Source organism: Monodon monoceros, unplaced genomic scaffold (assembly GCF_005190385.1).
Source record: "Monodon monoceros isolate NGI ecotype Baffin Bay Population unplaced genomic scaffold, NGI_Narwhal_1 Super_Scaffold_5, whole genome shotgun sequence".
Lineage (NCBI taxonomy): Eukaryota > Metazoa > Chordata > Mammalia > Artiodactyla > Monodontidae > Monodon > Monodon monoceros.
In genome coordinates this window covers 111,184,791-111,212,427 of record NW_021703782.1, presented here as the reverse complement: position 1 = coordinate 111,212,427, position 27,637 = coordinate 111,184,791, and the positions used below count along the sequence as shown (strand labels likewise).

The 27,637-nt window shown below is 59.0% G+C and overlaps 1 protein-coding gene across 1 annotated transcript; it reads left to right on the top strand.

Annotated features, from left to right (window-relative positions):
* The first annotated feature begins 2,638 nt into the window (after positions 1-2,638).
* Positions 2,639-23,326, top strand: DBH (dopamine beta-hydroxylase). Its single transcript, XM_029202505.1, has 12 exons — positions 2,639-2,957; positions 5,145-5,291; positions 6,588-6,845; positions 7,811-7,987; positions 8,595-8,697; positions 12,463-12,629; positions 15,798-15,941; positions 16,427-16,465; positions 17,016-17,075; positions 20,972-21,099; positions 21,570-21,729; positions 22,721-23,326. The coding sequence occupies exons 1-12, from the start codon at positions 2,640-2,642 to the stop codon at positions 22,850-22,852; spliced, it is 1,833 nt and encodes a 610-aa protein (XP_029058338.1). The 5' UTR covers position 2,639; the 3' UTR covers positions 22,853-23,326.
* The last annotated feature ends 4,311 nt before the right edge of the window (positions 23,327-27,637 follow it).

Genomic DNA, 27,637 nt, shown 5'->3' with positions numbered 1-27,637 from the left:
CCCGTGGCTGCTCCCTGATCGTGGCGGGGGGTGGTGAGGGTCCACAGTGTCACGGGATCCCACCTCCTCCCCGTGGCTGCTCCCTGACGGGATCCCAGATGCTACACACCTGCTTAGGTACCACAGACGAGGGAGTTTGGGCAACATTTTAAAGAATGAGGCGGTGCCCTGTGGGACGAGGCCTTCGGAGCCTGGTCTGGGGTCTCCCTTGGCCCGTGCCCGCCTGTCTTCTGTGCAAGACAGCATTACCTAAAGGCCTTTGGGATTGATCCTGTAGCCTGACACCCCTGGTGCCCCCCCCCCAGCCATGGGAACACCGTCCTGCCAGGCTCTACCTGAGTCCCTGCCCGGGCTCCAGGAAGCGCACCTGCCACCCCAGGTCAAGGGACATCCCTGGGCTCTGTGTTGTCACTTGTGCCGAGGGTCTGCAGCTTCCACAGCCCCAGAGGGCCTGCTCTGGTGGCCCATTATCCTTCCACATCTTTCCCCAGGCCCAGGACGGGGGGGCCTGTGGTGGCACCTGCACTCATTCATGTATTCATCTTCTCACTGGCTGATTCACTCACTCAGCCCTTTATTTTGCTCCAGCTCTGTGCTGTCCTGGGGAACGGGCCCCAGCAGTGGGTGGGCAGGCAGTCCCTGCCCCATGGAGAACAGCTATTGCGGTGTCAGCTGCATGAGTGACGTGCCCTGTAACACCTCCACCCTGTGTGCAGTCAAGCGGGAGGGTATCCCGCAGCCTTTTGTAGCATCTTTCCTTCTTCGGCCCTGTTTGCAGGGCAGCCCGGCCTCTGCGAGGAAGAGACCAGCACCCACCAGGACCAGGGGAGGGGAACTTGCTCCAGATATCATACTCATGCAGAGACACAGTCATTCCTTCCTAAGGAACAGAGTTCAGAGCAAAAACAGAGCCTGCTGCTGCAAGCTCTGGGCTAGCCTTTGTCACTATTTGAGGATTTGTGGGTATTTGAAGACGATATTGTGGACACTGAGGATATTGGTCAAGTTCTTGGTTTCTCCAGAGAGAAGAGGAATTGCAGGAGGAAGAAAGAAGGAAGGGAGTCAGATTCCTGGAAGGAGGAGGCCAAGTTCAGAGCAGAAGGCAATCAGGGACAACTTCCTGGAGGTGACAGCACAAGTCAAGTCCACTCTGCACAGAGAAGGACAGGAGTGAGCTGGGATGCAGACAGACTGACACATGGGGCTTGCGGAGCTGTGAGTCCCAATGGCCCTGTGCAAAGGCTCTGTGTTGCGTGCGGGAGAAACCATGCAATTGGCTGGCTGCCCTGGGAGGGTTCAAATTCAGTCGGGGTCTACTCCAGGCTAAAGGACATTGTGGACTTTGGAGATTTGGACACAGGGAAGCAGGCCTGTCACTCACACCCCTTTCTGCAAAGTCTGTTTCCCCAAAGAATTGTGCCCTGCAATCTACCCCTCGGCAAGGTATCAATCAAGAAGTCTGCTCCCGTGAAGTAAGTCAGAAAGAGAAGGACAAATACCATATGCTAATACATATATATGGAATTTAAGAAAAAACAATGTCATGAAGAACCTAGGGGTAAGACAGGAATAAAGACACAGACCTACTAGAGAACGGGCTTGAGGATATGGGGAGGGGGAAGGGTGAGCTGTGACAAAGCGAGAGAGAGGCATGGACACATATACACTACCAAACGTAAGGTAGGTAGCTAGTGGGAAGCAGCCGCATAGCGCAGGGAGATCAGCTCGGTGCTTTGTGACCGCCTGGAGGGGTGGGACAGGGAGGGTGGGAGAGAGGAAGACGCAAGAGGGAAGAGATATGGGAACATATGTATATGTATAACTGATTCACTTTGTTATAAAGCAGAAACTAACACAGCATTGTAAAGCAATTATACCCCAATAAAGATGTTAATAAATAAATAAAAAAATAAAAAAAAGAAGTCTGCTCCCCAGCAATGTACCCTGCTCTCTGGGGCCCCCAGAAATCCACCTGCAATCTGCCCCCACCACTAGCAGTACAACCACTCCTTCTGGAGCAGCTGTGGCACCAGCTGGAGCCTGTGGGGAAATCGAGAGAAGACAAAAGTGGGAACAGCAGGGCAAGGAGAGAGTGTTTAAACACAGGGACTATTTGGGGATCGTCTTTTATTTTTAGTTTGAAATCGGTCCACCCTCTAGTATTATATTATAGAAACAGCTCCCTGGGCCTGCAGCAGTGAGGTCTCATCACTCACTGGTCACCTTGGAAATAACCCCTCGGAGCCTCAGTCTGCCCATCCACGGTGGAGCAGCACATGGGCCCAATCCGTCAGCTCTGCGGGGACAGGCCCAGGCAGCCAGCCTGGTGGTCAGGCCAGCGCCTGGCTGGAGGCCGCCTGCAGGGAGGAGCCCTTTCCGGACACCTCTCGGAGACTATTCAGAGCGAATGAAACCAGCCTGTCTGCTTCAATTCCCACTGACGATGTCCATGTGTCATTAGTGCCAATTAGGAGAAGCGAGGGCAGCAAAGCATTTGGCCTGGGGCCCGGCCTGGTGGGAGGGTCACTGGGACAATTGAATTCCCCACCAGACAAATGTGATTACCGGTGGAGCCCGGGCCCACCCCCTGCGGGGCCGAGACATAAATGGCCAGGTGGGGCGGCCAAGCTCACCCAGCCATGCAGGTCCCCAGCCCCAGCGTGCGCGAGGCGGCCTCCATGTACGGCACAGCGGTGGCCGTCTTCCTGGTCATCCTGGTGGCCGCACTGCAGGGCTCGGCACCCCCCGAGAGCCCCTTCCCCTACCGCATCCCCCTGGACCCCGAGGGGACCCTGGAGCTGTCGTGGAATGTCAGCTACGTGCAGGAGACTGTCCACTTCCAGCTCCTGGTGCGGGAGCTCAAGGCCGGCGTCCTGTTTGGGATGTCGGACCGTGGCGAGTTGGAGAACGCCGACCTGGTCGTGCTCTGGACCGACGGGGACAGTGCCCACTTTGGGGTGAGTCTTCCCTTCGCGGTGCTCCTGAACTTGCCTTTTCCTCTACACTCACCGTCCTTAACCTGGCAAAGGAAGTCTCCCTTCTGCCTCTCTGGTCACGTTTACTCTGAGCATCCCTTGTGTCCCAAGCTTGGGCATCTCGGGGATGCTGATGTGAGGACAAAATGGGAAGTAGATGACTTCCACGGTCCTTGACTGCACACCCCAAATGACAGACCTCAGCGCGCCCAAGGAGCACAGCCGCACACGAAGGACACACTCGCCACATAAACACATGTCCTCCACCGCCCCCGCCCTCGGGAGGGCGGCCCCCACGTACCCACCCGCACGAACAACGCCCAGAGGTCACACGTGGCCAAGCGCGGTGGCTGGCCTGCCTGCCCACTGCCAAGGACGCGGTGCTGGCTCATGTGGGTAACCTGAGCAGGTACAGACTCCCCGGCCCCCAACCCAGGCGTGGAACGAACCGTCCGTGGAGTTAAGCCAGGACGCTGAGGGCGTGCGCTTCACTCCACGCCCGAAATTCACCCCCATTCTTGCCAGAAAGGGAGAAGGAGTGGGGGGAGGTTTCCCTTCAAAGGAGAGAGGTTTTGGGGGCCCTCGACAAGCTGAAGGGAGGCCCTCTGGGTTGGGGGAGCCTAGCCATCTTGCCCTGAGCCGCCACCCTACATTCTTCCACCCTGACCTCTCTGGGGACCAAACCCAACTCTCTCACGGAAACAGACGCAGGAGGGAGGCACTTTATCTGTGAGCAGAGGGGCTCTTCCTTCAACTAAGTGTGGGAATCCAGCGGCGCACCGAGCCAGGGTCAGGACAGGCCCCCGGCCTCGCGTACCTCATCTGCAGAGTGGGTACAATAATCCCTCTCCACCTTCTTGCGATGTGTGAGTTCACACGAGCTGGTCTTCCTGGAACCCGGCGGTGCTCTGTCCAACCCCTGCCACAACTCTGCAGGCAGGAAGGAGCTCTGCCCACTTCCCAGGGGAGGGTGGGTGAGCCCGACCACCAGCCAGACGGGGTGGGGCCTCCTGGGACCCGGGCTGTCCCACCTCTCCTCCACCAGGATGCTCAGTGGCTACGGGTCACGGCCAAGAAAGACCTGGGCAGCGCGTCCCAGAGGAGCCGCCAAGCCCGGGAGCAGCTTCCCCGGCTGCCAAGAGAGCTGGGGTCACTTGGTCCTCCAGCACAGGCAGGATTAATTTGCCCAACAAATTCCTATGCAAACAAATGTCAGACTTGTTTTTCCTCCTTTAGCAAATATGTTCAACAATTAATTCTAGACTTCCAGCCGAAAGCTCACAAGCTGGCTTTCTGCTTCTGTTTGAAATGAGTCCTTCTGCAGATCAGCGGTGCACCCCAGCACGAGCTCCACTGTGCTTTTCTCTAGGGAAAATGTGGCAAAATCTTTTGCAGGTTTCTTTTTTGCTCAAGGAAATGAGGAAAACATGCTTCAGCCCCGAATGCAGGGTTTAAGAAAATCCTAAGGCCAAGGACTGGTGGTCCCGTGTTGTTCCTGAACTGGAATAGTGGCCTGCTGGTCGGGGGCAGGGTTTCCCTCACAGCCTCCTTGCCAGGTGGACGGCTTTCTGGGCCCTGGCCTGGAGCCCCGGCGTGGCCGAGCCTTAGAGCCTGGTGCCAGGGAAACAGCTAGGAAGAGGGGAGGGCAGGGTCTGGCCAGAACCACCACCCTCGGACATCCTGGGGAAATGCAGCGGGTCCGTTTCCTCCTGGGCCTCGGTTTACCCTCTCCGGGCAAGGCTAAGACTAGGGCGAGGTGGGCAAGATGCTGGGGGGGCGGCGCTTCAGGCGGGCTTACTCTCAGGGGTGTGCAAGTGCGGGGTGGGCCCCCCAAACCCTCTCCGAGGCTCCGTGTGCTGTTAAGGTCCCTCCCTCCACAGACCAAAGGCGATTCTTTGTCTAAGGCTCCTGGGTCCCACCCAGAGGTCTGGGAAGCTGCATGGCTAACCAGCCCCAGTGAGTCCTGGGGCCGTGTGTCAAGGGCACAGAGGAAGAGAGTGCGGTTGGAGGTCAACTCCACTGTCTCAGGCAGACACCGAGTGTGGGCGTGACGCCCACCCCGGGCAGAACCCCAGGAGCCCCAGGTCGAGGTGTGTCCAGGGGCTGCACCGCGGGCGGCCAACCCTGAACTCGGCCCCTTGTGCTCCGAGCCCGCCCTTGCCTCTACAGGACGCCTGGAGTGACCAGAAGGGGCAGATCCATCTGGACGCCCAGCAGGATTACCAGCTGCTGCGGGCACAGAGGACCCGGGAAGGCCTGTCCCTGCTGTTCAAGAGGCCCTTTGGCACCTGTGACCCCAAGGATTACCTCATCGAGGTGGGTGGCAGCCCGCTTGCCCAGGAGACCGTGGGCTGCGTGGAGCCCTCTCGCATACCAGGGCGGTATCCCTGGGCCAGCCGTGCACAGAGAGCGTGGATTCCAGAGGCGGCTGGGTGGGGACAAGGCAGGTGGGGAGAAACCAGCTCTGCCATCGGCGTCTGATCCCTCAAGCAAGCAGCTCTTGGTTGACACATAGCTGACGTGTTTCTAGATGTTGGTCTCGCCCTGAAGCTTTCAGACAGGGACCTGAGTGGTCTTCCTCCTGACTAGTTCTCTCTTCCTGGTCCAGCATCTTCAGGAGGATTCTGGAAAGAGCCCAGGAGACTTGGTTTCCCAGACTGGCTCTGTGGACAACGGGCTGTGAGGCTCAGGGCAGGTCCCCTCCTCCTCTGGGCCTCAGTTTACCTGTCTGTAAAAGGAGAAAAGGGAATTAGATGATCTGTAAGGCTCGACCTGCTCTGTCTAGGAATTCACAGCCGCAACAGATCTAAAAATCCTTAGGCTTCTCACGCTGCTCCAAGACCCTTAGGGAAAAACAAACCAGTTATCTCCTGATGGCAAAATCCTTTCCACTTTCCAATGCACCTTGACACCCAAAGTCTGTGTTACCTTTATGACGTGTCAGCGACATGGGTTGGCCCAGTGCTACACGAGGAAACTGAGGCCAGACAGGGGAGGACTTGCCCAGGGACACACGGCAGAGAGGGGACAGAGCTGGAGCCAGAAGAAGTGCCCTTCCAGGAGGAGGTCTGAGTCCTTACCCTCCTGGCTCACCTTCCCCATGGACAAGGGCAAGGGCAGGCAGAGGACCCTCTCCCAGAACTTTGCATGGCGTCTGGTGCCAATGTGTGCTCAGCTCAGAGCCTCCAGCCTGGGTGTGGGGAAGCCTCCTGCCTGGAGCTCTGAGACACCTGTGCAGAGAGCAGCCCTGTCCCCAGTGACCCTGGGGGTGGTGGAGGGAACACATGTCCCAGGTGAGCCAGCCGGCCTGGTTCACAGCGACCCAGCAATGGTTAGTTGAATGGATGCTAAGCAAATGTAGATAGAAAGCATTTAGGAAGACAACATGTATTAATGGCTGGTGCAAACCGTGGGCTCTGGGGGTGGTCGGCCTTGGATTTAATCCCAGCCAGGTCCACACAGAGCCTCAAAGCTCCCCTCCCTCGGAGAGGTGAGAATCGGGCATGTCACCAGCCAGGCAAGTGTGGGTAGGGACCTGGCATCTCCCCGGTTACCAGGAGCCCAACTCCGGGGGTGTGAGTGGGTGAGTGCCGGGCCCTGTCTCGCCTGCAGGACGGCACCGTCCACTTGGTGTATGGGATCCTGGAGGAGCCGTTCCAGTCGCTGGAGGCCATCAACGTCTCCAGCCTGCAGACGGGGCTACAGAGGGTGCAACTGCTGAAGCCCAACATCTCCATCCCGGCCCTGCCCTCGGACATGCGCACCATGGAGATCCGCGCCCCAGACGTCCTGGTCCCCAGCCAGGAAACCACGTACTGGTGCTACATCACCGAGCTCCCGGACGGCTTCCCTCGGCACCACATCGTCATGGTACGTGGGCCCAGTCCTATCCCAGCTCTGCCTCCCACCTGGGGCCTCAGAGGTGTCCTGCCCTGGGGAGCTGTCCATGGTCCTGCTTGGACCAGTGACCTCTGTGGTGTGGACCCCAGGCAGGGTCTGAACTTTCTGCAGCCACGGTGTGCTCTGCCCCGCCCCCCGTCACCCTGCTCAGTCCCCACCCTCCCAGGGCTGCTGCACCCCAGCTTCCCAGCCTGGACCAAAGGCAACTGATGTCTTGATTTTTGCATCTTATCTTGGGACTGGAACTGCTGTCTAGCTATTTATCTGTCCGTCAGGACACCCTCCTCCTTCATGAAATAACAACTCAACTCAGAGCTCAATTGCTCTAAACACCTTCCTGGAGATATAACAGTAACGACAGTAGCTGTTGAATGTCCCCTCTTTGCCTGGCCCGGGGGAAAGAGGAGGTGGTTTACCCCCTCCATCACCACAATACTACACACATAGTGCTAGATATTATCACTCTTATTTCCATTCGAGGACGTGCAGCCCAGAGAGGTAGTGTGAGTTCCCAAAGTCACACAGCAGGAAGTGGTGGGCCTGACTCAGTGCTGCACCTGCCCCCTAGGCTCAGCCTTGCCTTGGGCAGTCTCCGTGTGTCTGTGCAGCCACTGCCACGTTCACACGAGGACTGCTGCCTTCCTGTCCCCCAAGCCCCTTATCGGGAAATGACTGGCCTGGGTCCCCTTCCCTTTGCTCCTGAGCTCACCGTGAGCTGCTGGCAGATTCTGGTTCCGGGGTGGTGGCTCCACCCCCAAAACCCTGAGCCCCAGAAGCACCCCTGGAAATCACCTGGCTCAACCCTCCCATTTTACAGAGAGGCAAGCAGAGGCCCACGGAAGGGAGCTGCTGGGTGAGAGCCCCACCACTGGGGGTGAGCAGGTGGGTGGGCAGGGTCCACTGTCCCAAGTCCAGTGGGTGCTCTGCTCCTGCAGTACGAGCCCATCGTCACCGAGGGCAACGAGGCCCTGGTGCACCACATGGAGGTCTTCCAGTGCGCAGCCGAGTTCGAGAGCTTCCCCCACTTCAGCGGGCCCTGCGACTCCAAGATGAAGCCGGAGAGGCTCAACTACTGTCGCCACGTGCTGGCTGCCTGGGCCCTGGGCGCCAAGGTGCGTGCCCTTCCCAGCATCTCCCCAGGGGGCCCCCAGTTATGCATGAGAGCCTTCAAGAAGTGAGGCCCCCAGGGCAACCCAGGCCCCGAATAACCCCGTCTCCCCACCACCTGTGCATTGTTGGAATCCCATGGCTCTTTTGAGCCACGAACGCCTTCCCCAGCCTCCGTTACTTTCCTGTAAAAATGCAGGAGCCCCACAACCTAACATTCCTCGTGGGCATCGCTCTCATTCCCCCGATCAAGTTCCGCTGGACTTGGAGGGGTCTGTGCACAGGGTGGTCCCGGGGCTGGCCTCCCTGGGCTGTGTCCAGGGTCTTCCAGCAGCTTCCTCCACCGGCTCAGAGGAGGGGCTTGGGCGGTGGGCTCGCCTGGGGGCATGAGCTCTCCCCACTCCCTGACCCCGAGTCTAATAGGAACATTGCATGGGCTGGTAATGAGCTGCCCATCAGGGGGAGAGTCCTAATCTGGCTGCCCCACCAACAGCACTCACTGCAGCTCAGGCCCCAGCACATGGGTGGGTATGCCCTGACCGCCCCGGGACCCCTCTCTTGACACCCCAGTCTGTCTGCCTGGCCTGACCCCACCCTCCCTGCTCCCTGCAGGCCTTTTACTACCCAGAGGAAGCCGGCCTTGCTTTCGGGGGCCCTGGGTCCTCCAGATTTCTCCGCCTGGAAGTCCACTACCACAACCCGCTGATGATAAAAGGTAGGGAGCTCCGAGGTGTGCTTCCAGCCTTACCGTCCTCCCCTCGGGAACCCTGGGCGCGGCCATACCCAGTTAGGAAGATAGCCGGGCTGGCGGGGCTTAGCACCGCATCCCTCTCCCCCCAGGTCTAGCCTCCTTGTCGCGTGGCCCACCGCGGCCTGCGTCCCTCTTGTCTCTTGTTCATTGCCCGTCTCCTGGGCCTGCGGTGGGCTCCCCAGGCAGAGTCTTATCGGCTGGCTCATCCGCACGGTGGGGGCCCAGCATCTTCACCCCTCCCCCTTCATAAACACCAGCTGCCATCCACACGACGCTGTCCCAGGTACCACCTGGGAAAGGCAGGTAGAGGTTTCTTGTGTGCCTATTTTGCAGAAGAGCAAATTAAGGCCAGTGGTAAAGGGATGCCTCCAGGGCCATGAAGCGAGTAGGAATTTAGAGCCAGCAGGTCTGGTCTGACCCGTCTGCATGGCCTCGGTGGTGCAGCCACGCTATGGCCGAGCCCACACTTGAACCTGGCAAGCTTGGTCTGATTCTGAAGCTTTAAGGAATCATTTAGATGTCGGGTCCATCTGAGTAAACACAGCTCACCCCTCCTCCCACACCCTTTCCTCATTGGCACCCGACAGAGCAGAAGGCTAGCATCAGGTGTGCCAACCAACGGGGTCACAGACAATGGAGGGAGGTCACAGGCCGGAGTGGTCGCATGTGCCGTCTCCCCTGAAAATCTAACTTCTGTGAGGCTGCTCAGACCAGGAGATGCCCCCCCATCCCTGACCTCCCCTCCCCAAAGGGGTGACTCTCCAGCACCCATGAGAGGTGGCTCTGCTGTCCCCAGAACAGGCTGGGCCAGGACAGGGCACATGGCAGGATGGCAGGATGCAGACCACTCCAGAGCCAACACGATCCCTGCCTGGAACCCAGCCGCCAATGGTTTGACCATTGGGAGGCACGGCCCCAGGACTGTCCTCAGGGCAAGGGGAGTGCCTGGCTCACTGGGGGGCGTTTCTGGCTATGAACTTCCCTCCTGCTTCTCAAAACCTGTCACAACAGAGTAAATGCATGCCTGGAGTGTGAATGTGTCGATGGGATTTTATTTCCATGTGCTCTGTGTCAGGGTGGCAAACAGGTTCTGCTCACCGGGACTCCTCTGACTGACCCTCAGCTGCAGCTCCAGCTCCCTGCTGGAAAGGCAGCTGAAGGCCGTACTGGGATTGATTAGCGATGTCTGCCCTGGGCACTGGAGGGGTGGCTCTTGCTTGTTTCGCGCTGTTGAATTTATACTAGGCAAACAGAAATCCACAAGGCCCCCTCCTGTGAGATGCAGGATCATGTCTCATTCCCCAATTTACCACACCAGACCTTAGGTCCAGAAAGGTGCAAAGGCTTTTTAGGAGGGAGACACAAGCAAAGTGCAAGAAGTTATGAAAGGAAGGGTCCACACGGCCTGGGCAGCATCATGGCGGCTTGTGACCTGGGCCTCGGAGGACAGGAGCATTTTCACAGGGGAAGCTGACAGGTGCTTCATTCCAGATGGAGGGATAGGCTGTGCTGTTCACAGACACGGAGGTGGGAAAGGGAGACAGGCGGTCCAGCCTGGCTGCAGTGTAGGGGATGGGAAAGCGAGGTGCGGGCAGATAGCAGGGACTGCTGGGTCATCCTGTACCTGAAGGAGGAACAACCAGCGTCAGTCTTTAGGGTGATGCTGCCAGCTGATACTGTATCCGAAACGGACAACATTTTCCTCTCTCTGTTTCACCAGCATCTCCTGCCATATATTGTCACGTAGCCCTCTTCCTCTCACTCACTCTCTTTTTTTAAATGACATTTTTCATTTGTGTAAGTGAGGGGCAGAAATAGTCTGAGAGATGAGACATCAGCTCCCGGCCAGGTCCCAGCCTGTGTCTCCCTCGCTGCGGGACCCTGGGTGGGTGACCCCTACCCCTGCTTCCTGACCTCCCTCAGCTGTCCCGAGGCTGGGAAAGCTCGTGCATGTAACGCTCCCAACTGGATGCGGGCACCGGGCTGTGCTCAACCAGTAGCCACCAGCGCCTTCTTCCTGGCTGCATTAACTAATACTTCCCGCCGCCACTGGAATTATCTCCAGAGCACACAGAGGCGTATCCGTCAGCCTGGGCCTTGGCATGACACGGGATTTATTGCTCATTTAAAGCCTGAAAGCAAATGGATTTTTGAAAACTCCTTAAGCATCAGGGAAGTCTGTCTCTTCCTGATTATCTGCTTGTATTTATGGATCTTTTGCCAGATATAAGGATGCTCCTGTCACTTTGCAAATCTGGAGATGGGTCTCTTTTCTCTAAATATCAAAATTCAACAATTATTTCACTATTTAATCCCCATCTGAATTTTAACCAATTGCATCTCCCTTTTTATTATTATCCTCTGATGTAATCAGCCCAGAGATACAGAGGCTGAGTCTGGACATTGCAGGAGGAGAACGGGGCAGGGAGGGAGGGCGGCAGAGGCAAGACAGTGTGTCCTCTGCTCCACCTCAGAGCAGCTGAGCAGGGAGACAGCCCTGCCCCCAAAGGTGCCCTGGGCTGGGGTCCCAGCTCGGCCACTTCCCAGCCCTGCAATCTTGAGCAGGGTCTTCAGCTCAGGTTCCTGGCCTCAGTTTCCCCATCTGTCATTGCGGGAGGATGATTCTTCCGTTACACGGGCTCCCCCGCCCAGCTCCCAGCTCTCCTGCCCATTCCGAGGGGATGGGCCATGTCCAGCCCCTACTCCTCTCCCATGGGACCAGCCCCGAGACGCTCAGGGCCTCGCTGACCGACTCCTGGCAGGGAAAGGGATACTCGAGACCTGTGGGTGCCGGCATCCCCAGACCTCCGTCCGTCAGCTTCGTATGACCACTGGGAGGCTGCCCAGGGAGCCGTGGACTCTCCAATTTGTCGACTACAAGAAGACCTGGCAGGTGTGGCTGGAACATGATGGGCAGAAGCACCAAATTCTTCTTTGGAAGAGGTCCTTGACTTCGAGCCCAGAGAGGGACAGCAACTTGCCTGAGAGCACACAGCACACTGTTGAGCAGATGGGACCCGGGACGGCGTGTGAGCCGGGGGGGGCTACACCCTTAGCGCTGACCCTGCTCCAGGGGTCCACGCTCCTGCTTAGGTTTCTCCTGCGATGTCCTCCCAGCATACGCAGCCCCTGGGTCAACCCTGCAGGACAGCAATCAAAGGAGGAAGGAGGGAGAGAGGCCACAAGAAGGATGTGCCTTAGATGCTTCTTGCTGACTTCACCACACAGACTCACGCTCACCTGCCCGATGGGGCCGAGGCTCCTCTGTGAGAGCGGCCACGCCCTGCTCTCTGCCCAAACCTCACCGACAGGTGTCCTGCTGGTCAGTTCCAGCTCAGAGCCCTTTGAACCAGCAGGAAGAACATCAAAGCACTTCCCAAGCCCTCCGAGGTGTTGGCGAGCTTCCTAAAGGCACTGCAGGCATCTCACCCGACCCGGTTCAACAGCACGGTTTTGGGTTTTCTTTCGTTGCCTTAATCAAGTCTTTCCAAAGCATTCACCTCGTTTTCACAGAAACAATGGCCTTTGCCTTGCACGTGGGAATTGCACAGGTGAATCGGTCCTTGTAACCATGGCGTCCGCCTGGGGTAAACAGGTGTGGGAACAAATGCAGGTGGGTGCGGGTGTGGGTGACTGGTGCCTCCTGGTTGAGGGTGGCTAGTGGGGTCCGTGTGCCAGGCGGGGGTTGGGGCAAGGGGCTCCGCTCACCTCCGTCCCTCCTCCTCCCAGGCCGGCGCGACTCCTCGGGCATCCGCCTGTACTACACAGCCACGCTGCGGCGCTTCGATGCGGGCATCATGGAGCTGGGCCTGGTGTACACGCCTGTGATGGCCATCCCCCCACAGGAGACGGGCTTCGTCCTCACCGGCTACTGCACGGACAAGTGCACCCAGCTGGTGAGTGGGCCGGACATGGGGCTGGGCCTGGCACCGCCCTGCTTCCCCTGCTGAGGCCCCGAGGGTGGGGGCCGAGGTCGGTGGCTTGTGGCTTTGCTTTCCCCACCCTGCAGCTCCACCAGCGCCCCCCCCCCACCTCCTCTGGATGCCAAGGAGCCTTCCCACCGGCCGGCGTGCGTCTGCACCTTCCTCTCCAGTAATAACTGGCTCCCATTTAGTCCAAACCCGAACCAGTGTTTAAAATACACGTTCCTCCCATGAATGAGACAGACAACGCATTCACCATGAGAAACGCAGGCAGTGCAGCTGATACCCCTTGGTCCAAGCGGCCTCTCCCCTCCCCAAGGTAGCCAGTTGCTGGATCTCTTGTGCCCCTTCGGACTTTTCCCCTACCTGTTTCTACAAGCCCTTACATGCGGCATGTTTAAAAACAAACTGAATAGTGAACGTTTGTCCGTGACGCCCTTTAACCGACGCACAGCACGGATTCAGTGGGAACTTCACTGGCGCCAGACCAGGTGAGGCCAGCGAAGTGCCTGGGGCGCAGGACACAAGGGAGCACTGATCCCCAGGGCTGCCGTGCGAGGGCAGGTGTGGTACAGGTAACGCTTAGACTCGGGGGCAGATGGAGGGACCGAGCTTCGGGAGGAGCGGAAGTGACTCCCCAAATTCTGGACCCTCGGTTCTCCCCGGCCTCCCCCCATCCCGGCCTGTGCTGAACTGTCCCCTCGTCACCAGTATCCAGGCCGCTGTCAACTTTCCACTAACAGGAAGAAGCCCTCAGGGAAATTCTGTGCCCGCGGGAAATGTGTATCAGGTGTATTCTAGAGGTGGAATTGCCACGCACAGGGATGTGAGCTTTAATTTGAATAAATCTGGCAAAAAGCCCCCCAGAAAGCCCGTTCTGGGGCTTCTTCCCCCCACAGTACCAGAGGGTGCCTGGTGCCCCAGACTTACTGACCCACCATATTATCAATGCTTAAAATATTTTCTCAATCACTTGGGAGAAAAACATCACTGTCGTTCAATTTGAATTTCCCCATTTGTAGAAGTTGAGGGTGTTTGCACCTGTTTCTTGGCCATTTGCCCTTCCTTTCTGCGAATATCTGTTCATAACGTTGTCCAGTGTTTCTAGTGGGTTGTCTGTCTTACTACTGGTAGAAACCAATAGTAAAAGAAACCAAAAGTTCTTTTTATATGGTGGCTGTTAACGGCATGGTCTGTTGGGAATGCTGCAAACACTCTCTCCCATGTGGTACCTTTGCTTCTCACGGTGACCTGCAAGGTGAGTGTTAGCGTCCCCACTTCACAGATGGGGAGACTGAGGCTTGCCGGGGCCACAGTGCCTCCAGTTGCAGAGTGAGGAGTCAAACACGGGTCTCTCTGACTTCACACAGCAGCCTGCTTTGTGATGCGGTTTATATGCGGATTTGTCTTCTCAGTGAATGGATTCCCTGGGATTTGCTCTTCCCGGGAGCTCCCTGAGCCTCCAAGTCGTAGGCAAGCAAAGGGCCCTCGAACTGAAGGGACAGAGCTGTCAGACTGCACTGGCCTCACCTGCATCCACGGTGGGTCAGCTCTTATCTGAGACCAGGGGTGACAAACCGTAACCACACCAGCATCTGACACTTTCCCGTGTCCCCAGAACGTGGTGACACCTTGCCGTGTGAAAGTCTCTGTGGCCTGAGCCTGGAGCTGGGGCTGCAGACTCACCGGCAAAGAGGGGCCCCAGGCCAAGTGACTGACCTTTGCCAGGGGTACACGGGTCATGTTGACCCGCTGACCTTGAGAATATGCCTGTCACCAGTCTGGGAATGCAGACCTGCCTTCTCTCACCAGAGTCTCTAAATACTTTACAGCCCAAAATAAAAATAACTCAGTTTTCTTGTTCCCCTTTAAATGGTACATTCTTTGTGAAAATCGCATTTCTGTGGACTCTCATGGAAGGGCCTCCGGCAGAGTGGGGGATCTCATCTCCGTTAGCAGACCTCCGAGGGGCGTAATTTCTGCAGTCGGAAGTCTGGCCTGGTCTAGGTATCCTCACCCAAGACAAGCCAAGAAGAAGTACAGTGTTTTGGACCACAGGCCCCAGGACAGCAATCCCCCTGCACCTGTCACACACCCACGACTCTGGGCCAGTGGTCGGCCTCTGGGGACCAGATGGGAGAAACCCAGGGCCCCATTGGTCAGCAGGTGCTCCCAGGCCTGGCCCCAATGGTCACAAATGTGGCCACAAGGTTTCCCAGTCCTCATAATGATGAGGGCAGGGGACAGTAGCTGGAGGAGAACAAGATAGAAGCCAAACGTGAAATCGGGTGACGTGCAGAAGTGCAGCAGCCTGGGGTCGCTCAGTGACGGGACGAGGGCACCAGGACCTCCCTGAGCAGCTGGTGGGGTGGACGAACACGGCGGTGTGTGGTCAGGGAGATGACCACGTCGAGCAGAAAAAGCTTGACGTGTGTAATCCGTTTTAGGAAACGTTCTGTCTAAATCAAGTGAATGTTAACGCAAGGGAAACATCTGGAAAATGGCCGTCTGCCCTGGTGGTGATGTGAGAGCTGGCCTGTTTCCTCCGTGCCGCCCGCCCGCAGCTTCACGGTCACACCACGGCTGCAGTACCAGGTGACGGTGACAGCAGGGAACAGCGGCCTGGCTCTCACGCGGATGAAGGGAGGTCGTGCCGAGGGCAGCTGGGGACCTGCCAGTGCTGGAGGCTGGCAGAGGCTGGACAGGACGGCTGGCACTGCTGTCCCACGTCATCTGCCGGACGTGAGGACCCTAGAGTCTGTGGAATAGAGGCAGAATGAACCGACCAGCCTTCGGAGGCTCAAGAGAGGACCCAAAGGGAAGCCGTCGGCAGCCGGACGAGCCTCAGGCTTCTCTCCAGTTGCGGCGCGCGGGCTTAGTTGCCCCGAGGCACGTGGGATATTAGTCCCCCAACCAGAGATCGAACCTGCGTCCCCTGCCTTGGAAGGCAGATTCTGAACCACTGGACTGCCAGGGACGTCCCTCTACTGAGTTTTCTGATGGGGGGTTTCACCGATCCGGGAGAAGGAAGGGCCGGGGTGATGCAAACGGTCCAGGGAAGTACTCACATGGCCGTTCTCTGGCCCTAGGGGTGCAGACAACCACGTGGCCAGGCCCTGACGCCCCCCCCCATCCCCGCAGGCTCTGCCTCCTTCCGGAATCCACATCTTCGCCTCTCAACTCCACACGCACCTGACGGGCAGGAAGGTGGTCACGGTGCTGGCCCGGGACGGCCGCGAGAAGGAGATTGTGAACAGAGACAACCACTACAGCCCTCACTTCCAGGTAGGGCCCACCACCCCGCACCCCTTCCCCTCCCCGCCCCACCCTGCCGGCCCGCGCAGGGCATGGCTGTGGGCTGTCCGACCCTCTCTCTCCCGACGGCCATAGAAACGTCCCCTTTCCGGGGCTCCCTCTCCTGGGCCAGGCCCAGACACCCGAGGAGCACACACAGCCAGCCGGTTCCTCTTGCGGATTTCATCTGGGGGAGGGACTCCAGTGGGGGATCCTGGCGTGTAGCCGACTGAGGGATTCGGGGGACCCTGGCAGCTTGATGGTAACATCCATCTTAGATGACCACCTTCTTGTTCTAATCTGTTCCTGACCAGAGGCCAAACTTAGCCAGTCCTGGCTTCCCATAGAGGAATCGGGGGGGCTGTGTCTGCAGTACTCTGAAGTCTCCCCTCCCCCCTGCTCTGCCCCTCCCCCTCTCTGCCCCTCCCCTCCCCCCAACTCTGCCCCTCCCCTCCCCCCAACTCTGCCCACCCCAGGAGATCCGCATGTTGAAGAAGGTCGTGTCCGTCCACCCGGTGAGTGCCCGGTTAGGGACGGCGGGGGGGGGGGGGGCAGGAGTGCCAGGAGTGCCGTCCCCAGTGGGGAGGGACAGGAAGCAATGGGGGAGGGCAGAGGCTGTGGAAGGCCTTCCAGAGCCAGGTCCATGCAGGACAGGGGCTGGGGCTGCCCCACCGTGAGACTCACCGGGACTGCACGGAGGGACCGTAGAGGGGTCAGGACCAGACTGCACTTGGGGTGACAAGCATCCTCCCGCCCGATCAGCTGACCGCAGACCCGAGAGCTTTAGGGAGAGATGAGGGCATGGGGGTCACTGTGGGTCCCTCCAGCCCCAGGCAACCACCAGCCGGCTCTGTCCCATGTAGGAGGGGGCCACAGAGGCCGACGAGTAATCACCCCCTGGGGACACTCAGAGAGGGACCCTCATGTGTGGGTACCCTGGGCCCACTGCTGGCCTCCTCAGTAGTGGACTGACTACCGCAGTCAGGCACCAGGTGGGACGGGCCCAGTGCACCCGGTACCCGACGCGGGCCGGTGCTGACGGGCCTTTGTCGGCTTGGTTCTCAGGGAGACGTGCTCATCACTTCCTGCACATACAACACGGGAGACAGGAAGCTGGCCACCGTGGTAAGTCACCTGGCTTCTTGCCATCTGCTGCAGAGCACGTGGACAAGTCTTATCTCCTCTAGACCAGAGGGCAGGGCTGCCCCTCCTTCATTCATTCAATCAACCAGTGGCTCTCAGGGTGTGGTCCCTGTACCAGCAACGTCAGCATCCCCTGGGACCTTGGCAAAAAAAAACCGATGGTAAACTCATTGGTTCCTCCCCAGACCTATCGAGCTGGAGCTGGAATTTGGGTGGTGACACCGGCGACCCGTGGTTTAACAAGCCCTCTGGGTTATTTTGATGGCTGCCCTAGGTAGAGCGCCACGGCAATAAATAGCAACACTAGAGCTGGTGCTGGGGAGCGGCCACAGGCGTGAGGTTGCTCCTTGCCCCCAAGGAGACAGGCCTGCCACCAGCGACAAGCAGAGTTGGGATAAAACTAAAGACGTGGTGGAAGTGTTGGGAGCAGGGCCAAGAGAGGCGATTGTCAGACAGAGACCAAGGAGGGGGAGAGGCGGGGAGGGCCAGGCAGAGGGGAGGTGGGCAGGCAGGCAGAGGACAAAGGTCATTCTCACACCTTTGGTAACAAACCTGCAGCTGCTTTTCTAACACACCGTTAATCTGCAAAAATAAAGGGGCCGCAGAGACGCTCGCTGTTACGCTGCCCCCTTTGGGCTTCGTGCTGAGACAATCCCGTGTAAATGTAGTTGACGCTGCTCCGGAGGGATGGGGCACGGGTTCATCTGGGCTGGGCTGTGGGCAGCCCAGGAGGAGGATCCGTCCAGGGCTAGGTGTGCAGGCAGCGCCAACAGATAGGTGGCCACGTGACGAATCGAACAGCTGGGGCACCTCTGAGAACAAAGGGCGACCCCGTTAACAATCATGCCGGGTCAACAGGCACAGACCAAGACCGCCCGAGCGCACTGACCGCTTCCTGACAGAATCTCTGACTGTCTCGATAGTCAGCGTAGGTCCCAGGAATCATCCCGGGAATCACGAGGTTCCGAGTGCACCAGACCTGGTGTTGAGTCCCAGCCTGCTCTGTCCCCTCCCTTACCCAGGAACTCTGGTCTGCACCCGGTACAGCTCTGTCTTTTCATTCAGCTGACGTTCATTGAACGTCTACTCTCTGTCCCATTTAGTTTCCTTTAAGACAGCTTTATTGAGATGTAATTCACATGCTGTACAATTCACCCACTTCAAGTGTGCGATTCAATGACATTTAGAATATTTGCTACGTGCAACCGTCACCGCAGTCAATTTTAGAACATTTCCTGCCCCCAAAAGAAACCCCAAATCCTTCAGCCCCATACCCTCAGCCCCAAGCAATAACTGACCTACTTTCTGTCTCTAAGGATTTACCAATTCTGGACTTTCAGATCAATGATATAATCTGTGCCCTTTTGTGACGGGCTTTTTTCACTCAGCATCGTGTTTTCAAGGTTCATCCAAGCCGTAGTGTGAGTCGGTGCCTCACTCCTCTTTCTGGCTGAATAAGACTCCATCGTGTGGATGGACCACAGTTGTTTGCCATTCACGCGTGGATGGACACTGGGGTGTTTCCACCTCTTATTTAGGGTTCACACCAGTCTCCAAGGTAGGAATCCTTGTCTCTGTTTTCATGGGTGAGAAACTGAGGCTCAGAGAGGGGAGACACTTGCTGAAAGTCACACACCTGACAACTAGGGCTGAACAGGCATTTAGCCCCGGGCTGTGTGCCTGTAAATTTCCTGCCTCGTGACCCCTCCCTCCGTCTGGATTTAAGGTGACAACTGCTCTGGGTCTATGGTCACAAACTTGGTGGCGGGGGGGGGCAGGAGAGCTTTGCAGGCACGCACCCCTGCCCTAAACCCCAGCATCTTCTTTTTTTTTTGCGGTACGCGGGCCTCTCACTGCTGTGGCCTCTCCCGTTGCGGAGCACAGGCTCCGGACGTGCAGGCTTAGCGGTCATGGCTCACGGGCCCAGCCGCTCCGCGGCATGTGGGATCTTCCCGGACCGGGGTACGAACCCGCGTCCCCCGCATCGGCAGGCGGACTCTCAACCACTGCGCCACCAGGGAAGCCCTGCAGCACCTTCTTTATGAGACTGCAAGGGGGGGCTCAGCACATAACACAGCCGCTAACGTGGAGCGCCTCCTAACCCTAGCCCTTCTCCACGCGGAGGACTTGCTGTAATGACTCAGCCTGTCTGTGCGTAGGAACGCTTGAAGCTTGGCCAGGGCCCTCTGAGGCAGCTGTCCCAGGAAACAGTGAGATGGAGCAACTGGGGGCACCCAGCTGGCAGGGAGCAGGGCTGGTCCAGGCGCCAACACTGCACGTGCTGCCTCTCGGTAGGGAGTCTATGAGCTGAACAATGGCCCAGGCAGGACCGCAGCATCTCCTACCCTGTGGGCGAGGCCACTGGGGCTGAGGGTGGGAGATGTCAGGCACCTGCTTGGCATCCAGCCCGTGAACGGTGAAGGGGAGCCCCCCAGGCCAAGCCCTGCTCCGTGCTGCTTCTGCGAGGGCCATGCTCCCTGCCCCACCCGACCTCATCCGGGAGAAATGGTGTCACGTCCAGGGATGTTCTGGCCACGTGAGTGTTCCTGAGGGCTTCAGGCCACCGCCCCACACCCTCCTCGGGGAGGTGGCCCTGTCACCAGGCGGGATGACAGCAGAGGGCAGCAGGGCCTTCCCACACTCTGACAGCCCCGGGCCTGAAATGTGATTTCCATCCCAGGGCGGAGACAAAGGGAGGGCTTCCTGAGCACAGCCCGCTGTGGGTCGGGACTCTCTCTTTTGATGTCTGAGACAAGCAGTAGTAGGAGGTACAGGAATCTGTGGAATTCCAGGAGGGAGGTTATCTTCGTGATCTGAGGCCAGGACAGGAGGGCCCAGAGGCCTTGGGAAATGGGGGGTCAGAACCAGGGAACAATACAGGTGAAACCCTCCCCCGAGGTGCCGCTCAGGAGTGGGGCAGCGGCTCCTGGGGAATTTCCTTTTTAAACAGTCCCTGTCCACTGCCTGGCGTGAGCCCTCAGCTGGGCTTTTTACGGCGCTTTTGTTCACCATAAAGAAGCAGATGCCTTTCTCCCCTCAAACTTCCCCACCAGCCAAATAACCCCCCCTCTCCAGGCCCACTCCATTGTTCACAAAGAGCTGGGAGCCTAGGCAAGGCAAAGGTGGGCCGGGGCCATGCACCCAAACCTGCCCCTGCCCTGCTGGGGTCTGAGCCGCTGCCAGGCGGACCTCTGCTCCCTCCAGCCTGGCCCCTCTGCTGCCCGGTTCCTCCTCTTCCTGGGTCTGGGCTCCACGTTCAGCGGCTCTGAGAGCAGGGACCTGGCCAGGGGCTTAAAGCTGGTGGCACTCTGCTCCCTCCCAGGATGACAAAGCCACAGGTTTCCCTGGGTGGCTTGTGACAGCCTCTAGTCACCGGCGCCTCTTCTGCAGCCCCTGCTCCTCCCAGAGCCGAGTTCTGGAAATGATGGGTGGCCATGCGGGGTCTTCTGTGAGGGGAGGCCTCCCCTGCTGTCCCCAGTCCCCAGGCTCACACCGCAGACTGAGGGGACAACTCCCCAGCCAAGGTCGGGAGCCTGCATCCACTCAGGCCTTGCCCTCTACCCTCTCTGGGACTCAGTTTCTGTATCCATAAAATGGGTACACTAATACCCCTCTCTGGTGCCTCCGTTGTAGTTTGATTCCTAGCAACACTTACCACCACTCGAGACGAATGTACTGGCTGACTGGTTTGCTATTGGTCTCACCTGCAAAGGCTGGGAATTCCAAGAGGGCAGGGACTTTGCTCGCTCAGAACATGGTCTGGCACTGCGTGATGAGGGAACGAATGAATGCATGAATGCAGTGAATATATGAGATGTTGAGCGGCAGCGTCCAGGAGTAAAGCGCCGGTGCTGACGGGCGTCATCTCTGTCCCGCAGGGGGGCTTTGGGATCCTGGAGGAGATGTGCGTCAACTATGTGCACTACTACCCCCTGACACAGCTGGAGCTCTGCAAGAGTGCTGTGGACCCTGGCTTCCTGCAGAAGTATTTCCACCTTGTGAACAGGTGATGGCTCCAGGGGAGCACGTCTGCTGTGCCTCCCATCCCTGGGCATGGCAGGGGAACCCCAACCCAGAACCCCCCAGGCCCTGTTAGGCAGCTGGGCGAAAGTGAGGAATCCAGGAGCACGGGGAGCACAAATGTGGCAACCATGTCTCCACTCCCCCTTGAGGTGTCTGTGGCAGGCATCACTAATCGATCCCCGCACTTGTTTCCTAGTGAGTCTGGACTTGGCCTGAGAAGCCCCCTCCACCCAGCCCTGGAGCAGCCATTCCCTACTGATCCAAGCTGGCAGAAGAGATGAACCTATTAGCCGTTGCCAGCAGGGAGTCAGGGCCAAGGCAGTATGTTAGGAGGCTGGTGGCCTGAGAGCTACTCTGGGGACCCCACCCATCTACAGGGAGGCGTCATTTGCCCTGCTGGGCTCCCCTCCCCTCTGCCATACCCTACTCTGGGCTGTTTCTTCCCCCAACAAGGTTCAACAGCGAGGAAGTCTGCACCTGCCCTCAAGCCTCTGTCCCTGAGCAGTTTGCCTCTGTGCCCTGGAACTCCTTCAACCGCCAAGTGCTCAAGGCTCTGTACAGCTTTGCCCCCATCTCCATGCACTGCAACAAGTCCTCGGCTGTCCGCTTCCAGGTATGCCTGCCCTGTGTGTGTGTGTGTGTGTGTGTGTGTGTGTGTGTCAGGGGCACGCCAGCAGCCGCCCTTGGAAACGCCGTAGCCCCTTCCCAACCCCCAGCGGCAAGTTCTGCGGCTGCCCACCCCTTAGCGCCCCAGGCCCCTCGGAGGACCCCGGTGTGGGTGACAGGGCTCCACCCCAAGGAGCTGGCAAGACGCACTCACACAAAACAGTTGAGTAATCTGGTGGTGACAGACGGGCCCAGACAGACAGCTGACGGTCTGCAGAGGGAGAAACTGACAGCCACCCCAGAAGGGCGCTACCCGCTCTCTGATGCCGTCACATCACGGGACTAATCTTGGTGGTATGAGCAGGCCGCCAGCAAACTCCCCCGGAGCCTAAAAATAAAGTGCTTAGGGAGGGGCAGGTGAGAAACCATACAGTCTGAAACTGCAGGCTGGTTTCTCTCCTTATCTGAGACCCACTGGGATTCAAAGGCATCTCGTGTATTCCCCGGGCCAGCCGCCTGTCTGAGGCCAGGGCTGGTGCTGAGTTAGGCGTGGAGGGCTCTGCAGCCTGCAAGTCTGGAAGGCAGGTTTTCTGGAGGCATTTGGGAGCTGAATTAATTGCTATAAATCAAACATTCCTGGCACCAAGGGCGGGCCTCATAACGGCGCGTCAGAGAGCCGTTTAGGGCAGACGTCTGATGCGGTTAAAATGTGCCCTTTGATGCAGCCGCGTCATGGCGCGGGGGTGGGGGTGGGGATCGCTAAAACATCAGCCTGTGCCCAGGGCTTCTGACTGCTTCTCTGAATGAAGTGAGGGGCGGCCAAGGAGGCAGATGGGGGCCTAGGATGACTTCCAGGTGAGGACCCCCAAGTAGCAATGGGGGGTTGGTTTGGGACAAGGTGAGTTTAAGGGAAAGAGGTCATTGGGAAAAGTGCCTGGGGAGGTGGCCTCCGCTTCACCCCTCCAGCCTCAGTTTACCTCCTGGTCCCTTCCTTGCAGGGCGAGTGGAATCTGCAGCCCCTTCCCGAGATCATTTCCAAGCTGGAAGAGCCCACCCGCCACTGCCCAGCCAGCCGGGGTCAGAGCCCCGCCGGCCCCACCATGGTCAGCATCGGCGGGGGCAAAGGTTGAGCGGGTGTGGTCTCCTCGCTCCCCCATCCACGCCGTCCCTGTGGGCTCACGCCAGCTCTGCGCACCCCCCTACTCTACGAAGACCCCCATGGAGCAGCTCTGTGTGCCCAGGATGAGGGGCTGGACCAAGCCACTGCCTGAGACTAGGGTCCATTCCAGCATTCTCCCCCGGGGGAGTCCCTGCATGGCTGAGAGGGTCCCGTGACAGCTCCCTGTTGACCCACCGAGGACTGGGTGGACCGAGACCCTTGCGCACCCTTTTGACGCAGCGTAAGGGTAACCTCCCTCGGAGGTCTAGAGTCCAGTGCCCCGAAAGGCCTGCCATCTCTCTGGGAGGGGCCAGCCTCCTGGCACACGAGCCATGCCTGGCCGCCATCACCCGAGCTGGCCCCGCGTCCCCGGCCCCGGCTGATGGCGATCTGTGTGGGCATGTGACAGGTGAGAGCGCTGCTTCAATGTGTCCCTGCAGACTGGCTCACGTGTCGCAGTGGGCGTCTTCCCAGCCGACAGAGACAGGACAAGCCATTTAGCTAGTTAGAGACTTGCCTGGGGAAACTGCTCCATTGCAGGGTAAATAGATATTTTCGCCCACCTAAAGGGAAACCCTAACAGCACCTCTCACCACCACCTAAAGGTGCGACAGCAGAGATCCAGACAAGGATCTGGGCGCCGGCTCCTTGGGAAGCGGAATTAGTAGCCCGGGTCGCTTCTCTCTGCGGTGGGACAGGCAGCTGACGGAGCCAGCGGGCCCTGGAATCAGACCTGCGTTAGAAGTCCAGCCCCACCTCCCTGACCCTTGGTCTCCTCATCTGTAAAACGGGGCCAGCGCCGTGCGGGTTACTGAAACAATAAAACTCATGCACAGGGCGGCACCCAGCAACGGCTAGTACAGGGTGGTGCTGCCTGGCCAGGCACCCTGTCCCGGGCGGAGCAGAACATGCCTCACGCCTCCTGGGTCAGTCTTCACGTTCCTCCCTCTTTCTTCGCTGCCTCTGTTGAAGGCCAAGTTCAGCTCTTGGGTGGTTTCTGCCAGGAGTGACAGATTCAACTCTGTCCAGCCAGTTCAGCAAAATTCTGTACAGCCTCTAGGGGAGAGAGAGGGTGATGGATGGGCCTCCAAGTCCCCCCCACAGCCCCGCCTTACACCCCAACAGCCGTCCGCTAAGCGCTGCCTCTCCTCCTGCCAGACACTTCATTACAGACCGGACGAACGGGCCCAGGCACCCTGCACTGCGTCATATAAATCATGGCTTCCCGCGCAGTAAGTCACAGGCCGTGATGGCTGTGAAACGCCAGGCCTGACAGAGGCTGCAGGGCGGCCAGCCCCCTGTCATCTTTAGAGCCCAGGACGACAGCGGGGAGAGAGGCCCCTCCTCTCAGGGCGCGGCCCTTGGGTGGGCAGCTGGAGCTCGCCCAGCCTCCGGCCCTGGTCTTCTGGCCCAAAAAGACCCCTTCCCTCTGATCATGCCCACCTGCCAGCCCAGACAGGGGTCCCCGTCAGCCCAGAGCTGTGGCAGAGGGTTCGAGGTTGACCCCCGGGCCTCACACCCACCAAGCCCCTCCTGGCCGCCATTGCTTTGTTCCCCAAACACACGGGACACACTTGTGGCACCCCAGCCTCACCAAGGAGGGAGCTGAGGTTCACAGAGGAGAAGGCCCTCCTCACCCGGGGCCCCTGGAGGATTAGTGGAGATCAGGAATCACCAGTTCCAGAACCTTCCGCCACCCACACCGACACCCTCTCCCCTTTACTCACTGCTGCTCTCAGGCTGCTCACGCTTTTCCTCGTGGGCAGCCTGCGCTTCTCCCCTATCCCGCCCAGATTATCGCGCCCGTGTCACTGATAAGAGTACATACCCTGGTTCTGTGCTAACCCTCCCACGAACCCACGACGGACTGTCTCTGCTCCCACGGACAGATGGGGAAACTCAGAGATCTAAAGCTAGGTGCTGAGGTCATCCAGAGTGAGCACAGGGCCAGGAAGTGACCCCGGGCCTGTGTGACCGCAAAGCCTGGGCTCGCAACCTCCATTTCCTTGCTTAGGACCCAGGCACTGTCCCGGGGCCTCGTGGGGACTAAGCAATGACAGCTGGGACAAATGTTTACTACCTGAAAATAGCCGGTCAGGGCGAGGCACTACTTTGGCCGGGTCCCTCTGAGCGCTGTCCAGGATCCCCCATCTTCTGAAGGATTGGGGCGGTGAAAAGAGGGCGGTGAGGGTCCAGCAGCCTGGGTTCCCAACCCTCCCTCTGCTGTGTGGCCCTGGCCAATTTACTTTCCTTCTCTGGGCCTCCATCTTCCCATCTGCCCATGGAGAAGTTTCCCCAGCCTCCTGGGGACAGGAGCTGCTCGGGTGACATGCCCAGAGTCCCAGGCTGAGGTGTGTCCACGCATGCTCAGTGTTGCGAAGGCCTGGGGCTGGGTGGTGGGGGCCGTTCCCAGGCTGCAGGCTCCAACGGGAGCAGGTGTGCCTGCCTGAGCCGGTCCCGGGAGGCTCCAGGGCTATATTGCCCGGTGGCCATTAGGCCCATGTGGCTGTTTAAGCTTAATTTTAAATGAATTAAAATGATATAAGATAAAACATTTGGGTTCTCAGTCACACCGGCCACATTTCAAACACTCAATAGCCACGTGTGGCCATGGCTACTGTACGTGCAGCCCAGGTATAGAGCATTTCCATCAACGTGGAGAGTTCCACCAGGCTGCGCTGCGCCACGGCCGGGTCCCAGACGGCACCAGCTTAGCTGAGCTGCCTGGGCTGGGAGCCACGTGCATCCTCACATCCCAGCAACCCTCTTGACGGGCCCGGCTCCGGACAGAGCAGCTGGACCACCGCAGGGGTGCAGGAATTGTCCACGGAGGCATTTGGGGCAGGACCAGTCTCCCAGGCTAAGGATGGTCCCTCCTGCTTCGGAAGGTCCAGCCCCTTAGCCCCAGTGCAAAGCATTAGCAGCTTCCTCCATTATGACCACTGACAGGCCTCCAAAAGCCCAGTGGGGACAGGCTCAGGACGGAGATGCTTCGATTCCCCCAACCGTCAAAGGCTCTCTCAGTCCCCGGCCCCCGGCCACCCATCCTGTGGTGCAGATGGAGAAACAGAGCCCAGGGGCTCCTGGGGGCTCCTACTGTCCTCTGCTCCATTGCAGCGAAAAACAAAGCTTCTCGTTATCGCAAAGAACCCCCGTTTCGTCCCCCTCCGGCCCTTCCAAAATGCCCTGAAAACCATGCAGGGTCTCCCGGGGACACGCACGGCTCTATTTTCTCCCGTCTGTCTAGTGCCCCCACCCTCACCCACCCTCAAGATACACTCCACATTTCCCTGCATTTTCAAGAGGTTCTTGGATGGAAGGCAGCCCACTGTGTCCCACGAATCCCAGGCCAGAAACTTCTGTGTTTGTGGCAGGTTCCTAATAAGGACTTGGGGAGCCTTCAGCGGGAGATTCTAGACTAGACCCCATGATGCTGACATCATGGCCCAGGAGGCCTTCCTTTGCCTCTGTGTGGGGACCCTCGCCCTCTGTCCCCTCCCTGGTCAGAAACCAAAGCTTTGCCCTGGGCTTCCATCCTGCCCCTTCCTCCTCTGGAGGTGAGAGGAGGGGTGGGGGGGGGGCAGGAGTGGGGAGGCGAGAGGAGACAGTTGTTTAGGGTCCACGGAGGCAGTTCCTAGGAGATGCCTGGAGACCTCACGGGAGAGGGGAGGGGCGGCCCAGGCGGAGCCCCGTGTGGGCGGCCGAGGGGCAGTCACCCCCAGGCCCGGCCTGGCCCACAGACCCCTAGGTTCAGCGTTTCGGGGGTTAGCGTGTTTGCAGCGGGGGCCTTGGGCGATGAGCCTTTAAACTGGGGAGACCGAAGAATAAAGCTGAGAGGGAACAAAGGCAGAACCAGAACCAGCTCATGCTGGGGGTGGTCTGAGGCCTTCCAGCACTGCCACGGGCCCCTGAGCCCCTGGAGTGGCTGTCAGGTGAGGAAAATCGGCAGGCCCCCTGAAAGTCCGCCTGGCACCCCTGGTGACTGCACCCAGCCCCATGGCCACGCTCGGCGAGGCCCCTCCCGGCCACAGCGTCCACGCCTCCCCACGGCCCACTGCATGCCCCACTGTCTCCCGCTTGTGTAGTGGGGCAAGGACCCTGGGAGGAGTGAGGGTCTCGCCAGGACCCCAGGGATTCCGCCTGGTGGACCCTCTTCGAGCTCACTCTGCACGACCCCGAGCCAGATGGCTCAGTACCTTCCTCTCCAGCAGTGACCTGGGCGGGTGGTTCTGGCCGCCCAAGGGAAGCGCTTTGTTCCACGGGGTGGGGATGAGCTGAGCGCTCGGCCCATCCAGGCCAGATGGTGCTTCTGTCAGGCAGGGAGGGTCCGCGGCAGGCAGAAGCTCCACTAGGGTGTCCTCAAGCGGAGGCAGGGCGAGGGAGCCCAGGGGCTGTGCCCCCATCGCCCCCTTGCAGATGGGGTGGCTGAAGCCCGGATAGGTAAACACGGCCCAGGCCACGTGGCAGGTCAGGCTCACCCCAGGACCTTAGCACGTGATGGGCTCATCGTCCACAATCACTCAAATGTAGCCCCAGCTCCTCTCCTTTGCCAAATGCTTTTGTTGCCCCTCTTACCAGCTCTTCTGGAGGGAGGTGGGCCCCACGCCAGCTCCGTGTATATGAGGTGTCTGGGAATCGAGCGGGCTGCGAGTTGCCTGGGGATTCCACTGCCAGGGCCCTTGGTCCTCACTGAGGACAGGGGCCCCTCGTTCCCGCCAGCCACGCAAAGACCAGAGGCAGGGTACCAGCGGCTCTG

Excerpts from the sequence above, each read along its gene's own strand:
- DBH (XM_029202505.1), top strand. The coding sequence starts at position 2,640 with ATGCAGGTCCCCAGCCCCAGCGTGCGCGAGGCGGCCTCCATGTACGGC. Across the intron at positions 8,698-12,462 it reads CAACCCGCTGATGATAAAAG|GCCGGCGCGACTCCTCGGGC; the intron begins GTAGGGAGCTCC and ends TCCTCCTCCCAG. Across the intron at positions 21,100-21,569 it reads TATTTCCACCTTGTGAACAG|GTTCAACAGCGAGGAAGTCT; the intron begins GTGATGGCTCCA and ends TCCCCCAACAAG.